This window comes from Eleginops maclovinus, chromosome 23 (genome assembly GCF_036324505.1).
Source record: "Eleginops maclovinus isolate JMC-PN-2008 ecotype Puerto Natales chromosome 23, JC_Emac_rtc_rv5, whole genome shotgun sequence".
NCBI classification, from domain to species: Eukaryota; Metazoa; Chordata; class Actinopteri; order Perciformes; family Eleginopidae; genus Eleginops; species Eleginops maclovinus.
Window position 1 is genome coordinate 20,834,886 of NC_086371.1, and position 12,492 is coordinate 20,847,377.

Genomic DNA, 12,492 nt, shown 5'->3' on the forward strand with positions numbered 1-12,492 from the left:
GTAAAAGCTCAAAACAATGCTTTTCATTTCTTAACCTTAATGTTATTATAGCTTTTCAAAGTTCACTTCTTTAATTCATTTCATAACCCTGTCTCTTGATGAACAAGTTTCCCTTATATTTGTGCAACTCATAACCCATCTTTCATTCAGTATGCAGCATGTCGATGTAACATTAATAATTAAAAGGTATGAGACTGGAAGACAGAGTGAATGGCCCGAGGAAAACAGACTCTCCCACACATCACTCTGTCTGTTGTACTTTCGCCATCGATATGATTGAGAAACGTGCTATTGACATATTCCTGGTGCATTTAAGGTCATTTGACTTTTTTACAGCTGCTCCTGAGAACAAAATCCTCTTCTTTTGTATCACAAGTTGTAAATAGAAAGGACAACAGCCAAGACAACTCCTTAAGGCCTCAAACGTTTAAAACCAGCTGATTTACAACGCTAAAAACGTTATAATTTTATTTTTCCTTCCATAATAAACTTCTGTGAAAGTGTAAGAATAATCAATATATGGTGATGGAAAATTAAAGGATATAATTCACTGTTTCCTAACGGACCATATTTTTGAACTTCCGGTAGCACCGGATGTTGTTGTTTTTAGCCTCAGATACAGTGGTATGCAAAAGTTTGGGCACCCCTCTGAGATTTCATGACAATTTGCTTTTCCTTTATAATAGAAGATCACAGCAACAACATTTGTTTTCCTACAAAGATGTAGACGTTTTAGTGTTTTCCAGACCAAAATTCTTAGGGTAGCATTACATAGTTTTATTATAATAAAATAAAATGCAAAAAATGGGATGTGCAAAAGTTTGGGCACCCTTATAAATAGCATTCATTTCAACACCTGTACGGATTTATAGCTGACAGGTTGCTGCACAAAATTGCTTTGATTAGCTCATTAGACCTTCAATTACAAAGACAGGTGGAACCAATCATGAAAAAGGCTATTTAACATAGGTAATAGCTGGCTGTGCCTGGCCTAGGTTCTTTCTTAGGGAGTGGCAAGATGGGGACCTCAAAACAACTCTCCACTGACCTGAAAGCTAAGATAATCCAACATTATAAATTAGGAGAAGGGTACAAAAAATTATCTGACAGGTTTAAACTGTCTGTCTCCACAGTCAGAAACGTAGTTGTGAAATGGAAGGCCACAGGAACAGTCCGTGTGAAGGAAAGATGTGGTAGGCCGACAAAAATAGGGGAAAGGCACAGGCGAAGGATGGTGAAAATGGTCACAGAGAAGCCACAGACCACCTCCAGAGAACTACAACAACATCTGGCTGCTGATGGTGTAGTTGTTCACCGTTCCACAATCCAGCGTACTTTGCACCAGGAAGAGCTCATTGGAAGGGTGATGTGCAAAAAGCCTTTCCTGAGTGTTAATCACAAGAAGAGTCGCATGAGGTATGCAAAAGCACATCTGGACAAGCCAGAAGCATTTTGGAACAAAATACTGTGGTCAGATGAGACCAAGATTGAGTTATTTGGTCATAACATGAACAGGTATGCATGGCGAAAAAAACACACTGCATTCAATGAAAAGAACTTGTTGCCCACTGTAAAATTTGGTGGAGGATCTATCATGTTATGGGGCTGTGTGGCTAGCACAGGTACTGGAAAACTTGTTAAAGTTGAGGGCCACATGAATTCCTTACAGTACCAGGAGATTCTTGACAAGAATGTTCTAGAGTCAGTCACAAAGTTGAAGCTACGCCGGGGTTGGATTTTTCAGCAGGACAATGATCCTAAGCACCGATCAAAATCCACCAAGGAATTCATGCAGAAGCACAGGTACAATGTTCTGGAATGGCCATCCCAGTCCCCAGACCTTAACATCATTGAAAATGTATGGATTTATTTGAAGAAGGCTGTCCATGCACGGAGGCCAAGAAACCTGACTGAACTGGAGACGTTTTGTGTGGAAGAATGGGCCAAAATACCACCTGCCAGGCTTAAGGGACTTGTCTGTGGCTACAGGAGGCGTCTACAGGCCGTTATTGCAGCAAAAGGAGGCAATACTAAATATTAATGGAATTATTTCTTAGGGGTGCCCAAATTTATGCACATGCCTATTTTTGTTTGAATGCACATAAACATGTTTCTGTTTGACCAATAAAAGTTATTTCACTACTGAGATGTTTCTGTTACCATAAGGTATAACATATGTTAAAATGAAGTTGCTGCTTCAAAAGCTCAGCAAGTGACAAACTGATGCAGTGGTTTTCCTAAGGGGTGCCCAAACTTTTGCATACCACTGTAGCATGTAGCTTATAGTATATATATGAATAGAGGGAGAATGACGCGTGGAGTTATACACTAAACACGCCGCCTCTACTTCTCATTCATTGACACTGCATTAATACTATTAAGTGTTTAATAACCAATAAACCTCAGAAGAATTGTATAATAGAATATCATAGGTGGAAGCTTCATGACTACGCCAACAGATGGCGACAGTGACGTCATAAGAGGGATAAGCAGAACATGCCATGGACCAGCATCTGACGACTGATGTAAACAGAAGATCGAGGCCTTTCCTCCACGCTGCTAGTAGACAGCTAACTGCTTAATCGTGATCTGTGGATCAGTGGCGTGGGGGAGGACCACAGCTGTGTTTCCCTTGTAAACGTATCTTATCATTTGTGTTAATAAATCCTGTTAAATTTAGATGAGAAGTTTCTTGGATTCTTTTAGACCATCTTACTATAGAAATCAGTTTGACTGCTTTTCCTCCTTATACACTCACAAGGATAAGGGTTACTGTCACTTTAATTTAGGACAAATAATTCATTCGAGTTACTGTTTACAGGAGTTGTGAATATTACAAACTTCTTTCAATTATAGGTTAAATTCTGACACAAATCAGAAAACTCTTTGAAGCGCGGCTCACCCTTGAGCTGCTTTCGCATGACAAGGTAACAGTGTCTCTCCGCTGGCGCTGCCATTGTGTTTCTATGGAGGAAGCGTCCTCCGGCGTCGCACATCCTGTCGTTAAAGTTTAAAGAATTTTAACTACGACCTCGTTTAATGCTGAGCTTTTGACATGCAACACATCAGATGACAGCTGTTAGTAGCCTAATGTAACAATAGAAATACAAAATTTTGTATCATGTGAATGAGCTTTAGGGTCAATTCAAACCAACCCATACACCCTACCCCCTACCCACTTCATTTGCGCGTTCACGTAAAGGGTCCAAGCCAATTAGTAGGGACTGGGAGTGGGTTATCGAGGCCTCCAAAGACAAGTCTGCAAAACTAACGGTGTTTATGTCCCGTCATGAAACATGCTGTTAACAAATAGTTCCGAGGAAACATTTGCTAATGAACTGTGCAAAGTTAAAGAAATGTTATAATGTCAAGTTGATGTTAACTTGAAGGTTACATTGTATTGATATTATTTTTATTTTTTGACTTTGTTTCATAGATTATAAATCTGTGTACGGCAGACTGTTGCAAAAACCAAGCAGCTCATTAACATCAGATGTGAAAACAAAAAGAAATGTACCAAAAAGGAAATGTCACTTAAGATTTGGGGGAGTTTATCATAATTATCATTTAATATTTTTTGTCTGAAAGATGCTGACTTTAAAACCATTGTCACAAAAAATGTACGACAGTTCCTGTTGGAGAGAGAGGAGTTTGTCTCAAAGCTTTCCACTTTATTTACAACCTTCACCTTAAAGAAGAAGCCTCATTCAGCTGAGAGTGAGACTACAGATGGAGTTCACTGCGCCACGAAGTGGAAGTGTGTGGGGGTTCGGAACTGGGCCTTATTTTCCAGTAGGTTTGTCCCACTTCAGTTTGCTGATTTGAAACTGATTGTCTTTCTTTTGTCACACAACTGTTCCTGGTTTCTTAGCTCTGGTTGGTTAGATCCAAAATGATTCTCGATGACTTAACCTCTTTTGCCCCACACAATTAACATGATACGTTTAGGACACAGGACGTTCTATCTTTAATAGTTTGACGGATGAACAGTAAGCTACATAAGCTTTAAATTCACGTCAGCAAGATTTACTGCATACTTAACAACGAGTAAGGCCCATAATGACTGCCCTGTAAATCTGGTTCTAAAAGCTGAAGCTACTACAAGGTTAAACAAGGCTCTTCTTCTAAAAGGCTTACTTGACAAAAAATCATTTTCCAACCATCAATAATTTATATGCTCAAAAGGTCCCAAATTGAAGCTTTAAAAGGAAAAGTGCTTTCGATTATGTAGGCAATTAATTTAGTTTAATTTACATCTCATCTTTTTCTTTAACTCACAGAAACTTCAATAAAACCCTTTTTTTTACTCCTTAATATCTGCTTTATAATTAACTTACATTCATTAATATATGTCCAAAATGGAGGAATAAGAGAATTAGACCTTAAGACAAAGAAAACAGAAAATAAAAGAGTGGTAAGAGCTAAGGTGATAAATGGTTTTATTCTATTTCAGTACAAATGAAGGGGGGAAAAGAGCATTAAGAGCTAATGAAGTTTGGGAAATCAATGCTTCTTTAAAGGAATTACAGCCTGAGGAAACTGAGACTTTTAATTATATTCTTAGCAAACATGAGGAGATTAACCCAGGCATTAAGAATACAATACTTTTTATTACTTTTACTATTGATCCCAGGACCCCACATCATTATTTAAAGTAGCTTCTGGTCATCTTTCCAAACTACAATGGCTCAAAAGCTTTTACAAAAATATTTTGGTCACAATCATGACATTGCAAACACCTTTCTTCTCAAGAGAGCGCTGACACGAGGTAAAGGGACGTTGCAGCAGAATGAAGTCAAGGCAGAAAAATACGACAGGATAATAGCTGACCCTAAAGGAGTTAAGCAAGTATTGGACATGTATTATTAATCAGTGTGTTTTGTGGGAACCTGTTCCAGCGTAGGAAAGGAACAGGGTAATATGCTCCATACAGCACTATTCTTTATTATTCACAACTCCCCGAACAATGTGGCAGGGGTTGTATTCATCATTATTTTATGCAAAGGAAAGGGGGGAAATCCTGGGCTGGTTTGATTTTATGCGAGGACAGTGATGGATTCCAGCTGCCGGGCTTAGTTGTTAACTCCTGTGCTAGGATGTAAAAAAAAAAAGATAAAATTACAATATGCGTTATGTCTGTGTTTACAAAAAGTACCACGCTCTATGTTGCCATTGTCTTAAAGTCATATATTTTCAGACTCATATTTGTATTTTGCGATGCTACTGTGACAAGTTTACATGCTTTAATGTTAGAAATGTGCTTTATTCTTCTCATACTGTGCTGCAGGTTGGTTGGCCGGCTCTGTTGTGATTAGTCAACCGCTCAGAAATGTCCCGCTCTTAGCCTATCACTTAAAGTGTGTTAGAGCCAGTGTTAATTTTGGCAGCTATTTTAGATTTAGTCCTAGTCTTAGTCTTTAGACGAAAATGGTTATTAATTTGTCACATTTTAGTCCTTTTTATCCTTCATAGTTTTAGTCGATGAAAAATCATTAAATTTTAGCCAACTTTTAGTCAAAAAGGTTTCTCTCTATAAACTAATTCAGTTAGGCAAATACAGGTGTCTGAAATTGGAATCAAGGTGACAGTATCAATGTTGAAATTCGTAAAGCAACATTTCACTCTCTTAACACTTAGTGTAATATCTGGTGTTCTGCTATAAGGGTCATACAGAGGCAGAGCGCCTACCCCATTAAGAGAGAGAGAGAGAGAGGTGCGGCGCTGCATGTGTGTGTGTGCATGGTAGAGCGAGCGTGTATGTGTCTTGAGAAGTGAACGGAACAGCAACAATAATATATGGGTATATGCATATGTGTAACAGGTTTTAATGAATACAACGGCCTCCAAGAGAAGAGCTTGTCTATTTTCCTTATTTGGACAAAGTGGGTTATTGAACCAGAAGCCGGAAGGGGAAAATAAAATATCCTGCATTTTGAATGTCAGATACATACATTTCGTCATAGTTTTTATCATAAAAAATCTCTAGCTCGTCATCGTCTCAGTCATGTTAAAAAGGTCATTGACGAACATTTTTCGTCATAGTTTTTGTTGACCAAATTAACACCAGTTGGAGCGCCAACCAATAGAAATGCAAGTTTAACGCAGTGATGTCACTATGTTACAGAATTAAACAAAGGAGTCCAATCAAGACATTTCAGGCGGGGGGGGGAGTGTGTGGGAGAGAAACTCCCTCTGGAGGAAATGTCAGGATTTTATCGTTTGCAGACCATTTACATGCACTAAAACCTAAATAATACACTACAGGAAATGGAATATCCCAAAAAGCATAACAGGGCCTCTTTAATGCGATGCTTTCCAAAAAGAAAGCAGGAAAAAATGGAAAGGAATCTTGTTGCTTTGAGATTTCTAAAACAGAAATCCCTCCTCCATGTCTGAGCAATAAAAGGCTATTTGCTGTTTACGCCATTTCCCCGATTGCAGGCCCACCAAAGTGGCTGCAGTTATTTCAAGGGTCTCTTGATTGTAGTACACCACACAGCACAGCTTTGTACAGATTAGATTCCTGAACTTTTCATGTCATACTTAAAAAAAAGTCATTAAAAAGAGGGATTACGTAATTCAATTTTTCTAACAAGTGAAGATGGCACACTGCGACACGTTTTTGATCTTCTGTCTAATGGGAGATTTAGTTCCAGATGACAGACGGTGTAGTAGTTAAGTCATTAGTATTAGAAAACAAACATTTTCAGAAACAATTTTGTCATTTTGTACGTAGGAGTTTGTAAAAGTCGTCCGTTTGGCCTTTAGAATTCTGCTGTTCAGACCGCCGAGCAAACACCAAGGTCGCAGCAGTCTTATTCCAGAACAATAACAAAGAAGAGGTCAAAGTTGTCGAGATGATAATAGTGTTCAGCTGTGTCTCCAGCAGAGCACATTTATCACGAAGAACAATGGGTAAGAGTTTATTTCGTTATTTTTGGCATTTTTGTTGAGATTACGTGTGGACAGGAGAATTTGAGCCTTGAAACATTAAATAAATCTTTCAAGCGAGTACCACTGTCAGATTAATTAGATTAGGCGGGTCATTAAACATTCATTAAAGCAGATTCTGCAATGTAGTCATTAATCAATGGATCGAAGTATATCCAGTCAGGTACATCAAAAATGACTCTACTGAAATACATTATGTAGCAAACAGCAATACTCCCACACTGACTGGTATTGCTTTCATACCTAACACTTTATTGTGACTTTATTCAGAGGACGTTAAGCATTGCAAAGGCTCAGGATTGTTTTAATAGGGAACTTATTTTGGGTTCGGGAAATAGCAATTTTGGATTTTATGGCATGGTTTGGTATATCGTAATAATGAAATAGTAACCAGGCAATACATTATGCATCGCACTCTATCACATGTACAGATCGTGTGCCAGAACCCAAATAAAAGTATCTAGTGTAATTACAACCATCAATTCTTTAGTCTTCACCACTGTCTACTGGGGTGATTATATTTGATCTTTCATGAGATTTTATTGATCCTACCTCTTTTTTTTTTTGTATTAATGTGGAATTAAATTAACATGTTTTTTCAGATTAATGGATTCTGTCTGTTGACTACATAGGAAAAGTGTGTCTATGCGCCATGTATTACTTTATTTCCAGTAGAAACTTAAAACTAAGTTCCAGTTAGTTTTAAGTATCCACTCTAAACTTTATCGGAATTTAGCAATCTTATGCACCAGCTCCTTATTATGACGGATGGGGTCCTACATAAACTTAAGATGTAAGTTATTCTACATTGGTCTGTGTGTTATCTTCTCACTGGTTGGAAGTAAGTGGAAATCAATTGGTAAAAAGTGATGCCACAGGTTATACATTATTAAACTTTCCCTATTTAACACTATTGGATGGTTGTTAAAACACTGAACTTTGATCGGTGCTTATTAAGTCATAAATATTACATGTTATAGAGGGAAATGTCAGTTTTTTGTCTCAGGATTTTTTAACCTCAGGGAATCCCCCAGCTTGCTCTGTGAGAAAACTCGATCAGTTGAATCAATCTGATCTTATCTGCTGCAGTTTGTGATGTTCATAGTAGCAGTGGACAGAAAATTGTAGCCTGTCAAGCCGTGGTACAGAGGAGCTGCCTGGATTCAATGTTACCTTGGAAACAAGCGTTGGTGTTCCAGAGAGTCAATAAGAAAAGGTAAGACTACGACCAATCCCCTCAACATGTTTGCTATATCCCCTTCATCAATCACCTGCATCGAGCGAACACTTACATTAAATCAGCCAAAACAAGTAATTCACTGCCAAGGAAGCTTTGCAGCAGACGCCTGAGGATGAGGAGGGACGGCCCACTTTGTCTGAGCCGTGGTCTTTCTGTGGGATAAATCTCTGCATGTCAAAGTCACAACTATTAAAATGCCACTGGGACAAAGTGGCAGACTTTGAAACAATGGTTACTGACAAAACGGCTAGTTACACTACAAACCACTGGATCAGTATAGAAGCATTTGGCAGACTGAATTAATGAAAATGTAACCTATAGCATTTCCAGTCTGTAAGTGCTACATTTTTGTCCAAGTGCTCTGATTCTGGTTCTTTGATTTTGAAAAAGTAACATTATATTGTTGTTATTTATTCCTGAGGCTATCGCTAAGATGCTGTGGATAGTTCAACTTCAATCCTGATTTATTCACACGTTGACTCAATAGTTTGCAACATTTTTAAACGTTATTTAAAAAAAAAAAGTTTACAATATTCAGGGTTTTTTCTGGGAAAATATAACATGAGGGCGCTAACGTCACTTCCGGACAAAATTACGGCCCCGCCCACTTTCCAGCCAAAATAATGCATCAGAGCAAAGAGTCAAAAATGATAGTTTCTTTATATCTTAAAGCTGCTGAGTCATATATTGAACCTTATACAACAATTACATCCAAGTTACAGTTTCTTTACTTCCTTTACAGAAAAAAGGACAACGATCTAATTAATAAATCACAGTTTCAGTATAAGCCTGCTGCCTGCCACTCGTCCACTGGCATACCCACCGGGCATCCATACCCTATTTATTTGAAAATCTGCATTTTGGTATGAGGGCGCACGCCGACAGTAAGAGTTACTCGGTTTAGGCAAAATCCTGATATATTCATAGGCTGATATTTACACCAAAACAGGCTTTACTGTCCTTATTTGTTGGGATGACTTAGTAATTATATGTGGACTTAGACATCCAGCACCCATTTTAGTGAGAATAAAATGAAATGATCAACACATTTTCCCACAACAATTAAGCATTTTGAATAGTCGACAATTCGGGATTTCCCCTACTTTAGACCTCTTGTTATCGAAACCAACGCTGCCCAATGTTTGACAATAATAAGTGTTATTTAAATTTAATTAATGCAATTTAATATGTTCTTGTACATATAGCTACAATAGTCAACAGTGTTCAAATGTTGGAATGGAAAGCATTGCCCCAAATTGCAATAACATTTCAATGCGGTCAAGTTTCCCTTGACAGCAAAAAATGCAAAGGGAATTTTGATGTTCTGCCAACATGTCAGGCATTTTCAGAAAGACTTTGGTAGCTAAAAGTTGTAAAACAAAAACCTACCAGTGTGGCTGCGGCCTTGGTCCGCCAAAGGCTCCCATAGATCAATGCTTGCTATAGTGCTGGTAGTGTGTGATTATGTCTCAAGTGTTTTTAGCTTTATGTTAGATTAAAAACAAATAAGCATTTTTTCTGAAATAGTGGCATTAAAGAAAGATAAAGTACACACTAAAGCACTTTTATAAACAATGCTTAACGTCAGCCGAGAATAAGGATGTGTTAAATGTTACCAATGATATTTTCCACCAATACAGAATTGCCTTTGAAACAGGGTTATAAAATAGTTTACCTCTTGGGTAATAAAACTGAGAGATGAATTCTGTGTGTGAGTATGTGTCTGTCTGCGTGTGTGTATGGCAGGGGTTCACAGGTGTTTTGAGACGAGTTTGAATACATTTCCATTTTTAAGCGAGATCGGTATGCATGAATATTTTTAAATTGGGAACCTGCACAACAGTGGCTGTCTAGATAAAGCGGTACATGATAAAATGGGTCATGTTTTGTGCAGGTGTGAAGCACATACACACTCAAGAGATGAAAAGAGACGTTTGCAATGCTTCTTGTGGCTTTATATTTGGTATAATATATGCCATAAATGCAAAAGAAAGAGGACAGAGATGACGGAAACTTTGGCTCTGATGTATAGAGGCTTAGACAGACTTGGCCTTCAGCCGGATTCTTTGATGTCGAGCTATTTACTTTTTGATCACTTGTTTAGAAAATGTGATTGGCTTCAGCCTTTCCTGTTACCTCAATCGCTTCTTTTAACAAGTCTGTTTGTAATTTGTTAATAATGCTTGGGTCATAATCAGTGATCCTCTCGATATATAATAAAAATAATGCGGGATGCATATCTTTGCCCTGTCAGTTGACTGGCTGACTATTTTTAGTCCATAAGGAAGGGTGTGCGCGAGAGAGAGGGAGAGAAAAAGACAGAGAGAGAAAAACTGTATTCACAGTAACTCTTTGAACCGTTTAAAGGGAGCAGCGTTGGCGTTTCTCAACCCCATTAGCCATTTTGAAAGATGCAACATCGCAATTAGGCAGTTGGCACAAAGGGAAGGCGAGGAGGGAACCAGGGAGTTGTCAGGGGGCTTTACTCTGATAGAAAACACAGAGAAAGTAACCCCAGCAACACCAGCCTTTAACTAAACAAAGACACTCCTTTTAACACGTACATTATGTTGCGAAGGGGAAAATGCAGTAGTGAAAATGCAACATCTTGGCTTTTTCATTCTAGAGAAAGAGAAAGTGCTCTTAATATTCCATCTTAATTAACTAATGGTAGAATGTAACTAAGTACTCAACTCTGTATTTAAAGAGGCACTATACAGCTTTTTGGGGTTTCCCCTTTCCTGTAGTGTGTAATATAGGTGTGTGTGTATGTAAATGGTCTGCAAAGGCTAAAATCCCAGTGTTACCTCCAGAGGGAGTTTCTCTCCCACACACTCCCCCCCTGCCTGAAACACTTCCATTGTACTCCTTTACTTACTTCCGTAACATACTCACATCACAATGTAACACTTGCGCTTCTATTGGCTAACGCTGTAACACTTTGTAGGCTAAGGGGTGGGACATCACTAAATGGTTGTCGAATCACAATAGCGCTGGCCAGCTAACCAATCAGAGCAGACTGGACTCTGGTTTCAGACAGAGGGTTAAAAGAGGTGATGCAGGCAGTATCAGAAAAAATAACATTAGATGTCCTCTTAAAATACAATGTTAAGGTACTTTAATTGTCATTTTCTGCTTCTTTATACTACCCTACTACATTTTGTAGGCAAATTATAGACTTTTTACTCCACTACATTTATTTGACAACTTAGGTAACTTTTCAGATTCTTAGCTAATACAAAATACAAAATCAACCAATAAATAAACATATAATTAACGGTTAAGATGTCCAGCTGCAGTACACACCTTCATCATTAGTGAAAGACCCATTAAAGCATCACTAATCATAATCCAGTATTTTTACATCTTAGTTATTTTTATTGAGTAGGAGATCTGAATACTTCTACCCAAATAACCATACATTTGAATACATTGTCCTTAACATAAGCCAAATCATATACATCAATATATCCAGCCCATGAGAAATCATCATTATTCTTTGAATAAACTCAGCAGATGGATGCCAGTCTACACTCAAGTCAAAGCACAGATATAGCTTCTCCTCGCCAGGCAATCAGAGTATAGCACCTGGGATGGACTGTATGTCATTGTCACTGTTCAAGACTAAAAGTTTGTGTTTGCTAAAATATATTTGGCAAGGAATTCACAGGTCCAAAACACATCCTTGAGGTGGAGCGCCGTAATGATCAACTTGTTGAAGAAAAAGCTGAAGGACTGGATCAACGGCAACCTTGTCAATCATGCAGTTCGTCAAAAGGAGCCAGGGGTCCCTGCATGGCATTAGTCAGGTGTCTTTGTACGGGTGAGGGTGAGAGGTTGAGATTTTAATTAGCTGAGGAAGTAGGAGAGACTGCCAAGGAGAACAGGAAAGGTTAGGGAAGGCCAGGTACCGGTGGTAGATGAAGGAAGGTCAGGAAATCTAGACAGGAAGACTGTGTGCAGCCCTGCACACTCATTATTTTCTGACGGGGGGTTAGTGGGAGATAACTCTGTGCCAAGCTACAGTCTGCAGAATGAAAAATTACCACACTTAGGAGCTGCAAGATTGTCGATTTCCCCTCTTTTTGGACAATGCTAACAACAGCTATTACATATAGATTGCGCTAAAGGGTTCTGGGTATGCAGTGCGAAGAGGCATCAATCTTCAAGGATAATCATGCATTTTTTAAAGCCCACGTTAAACATGATTTTGCATTATTCACAGTGAGTTCAAGGACGCAACAGATTGTCTCAGGTGCACTGAAAAGGGGAGGGTCGAGCTATGCATCAACTGTTATGTC

The 12,492-nt window shown here is 38.5% G+C and overlaps 1 protein-coding gene across 2 annotated transcripts in view; it reads right to left on the reverse strand.

Moving 5' to 3' along the window:
* The window catches only part of pigg (phosphatidylinositol glycan anchor biosynthesis class G (EMM blood group)), a 73,606-nt gene that overhangs the window by 15,512 nt on the left and 45,602 nt on the right, over positions 1-12,492 (reverse strand). The window contains exon 11 of one of the 2 annotated variants that reach the window (XM_063876582.1): positions 11,358-12,062. The exons of the other annotated variant lie outside the window; for it this stretch is intronic. Within the exon in view, the coding sequence (XP_063732652.1) occupies positions 12,041-12,062 (22 nt within the window). The 3' untranslated portion in view covers positions 11,358-12,040. Of the gene's footprint in view, positions 1-11,357; positions 12,063-12,492 lie in introns of those variants that run through there. 2 annotated transcript variants of the gene reach the window in all.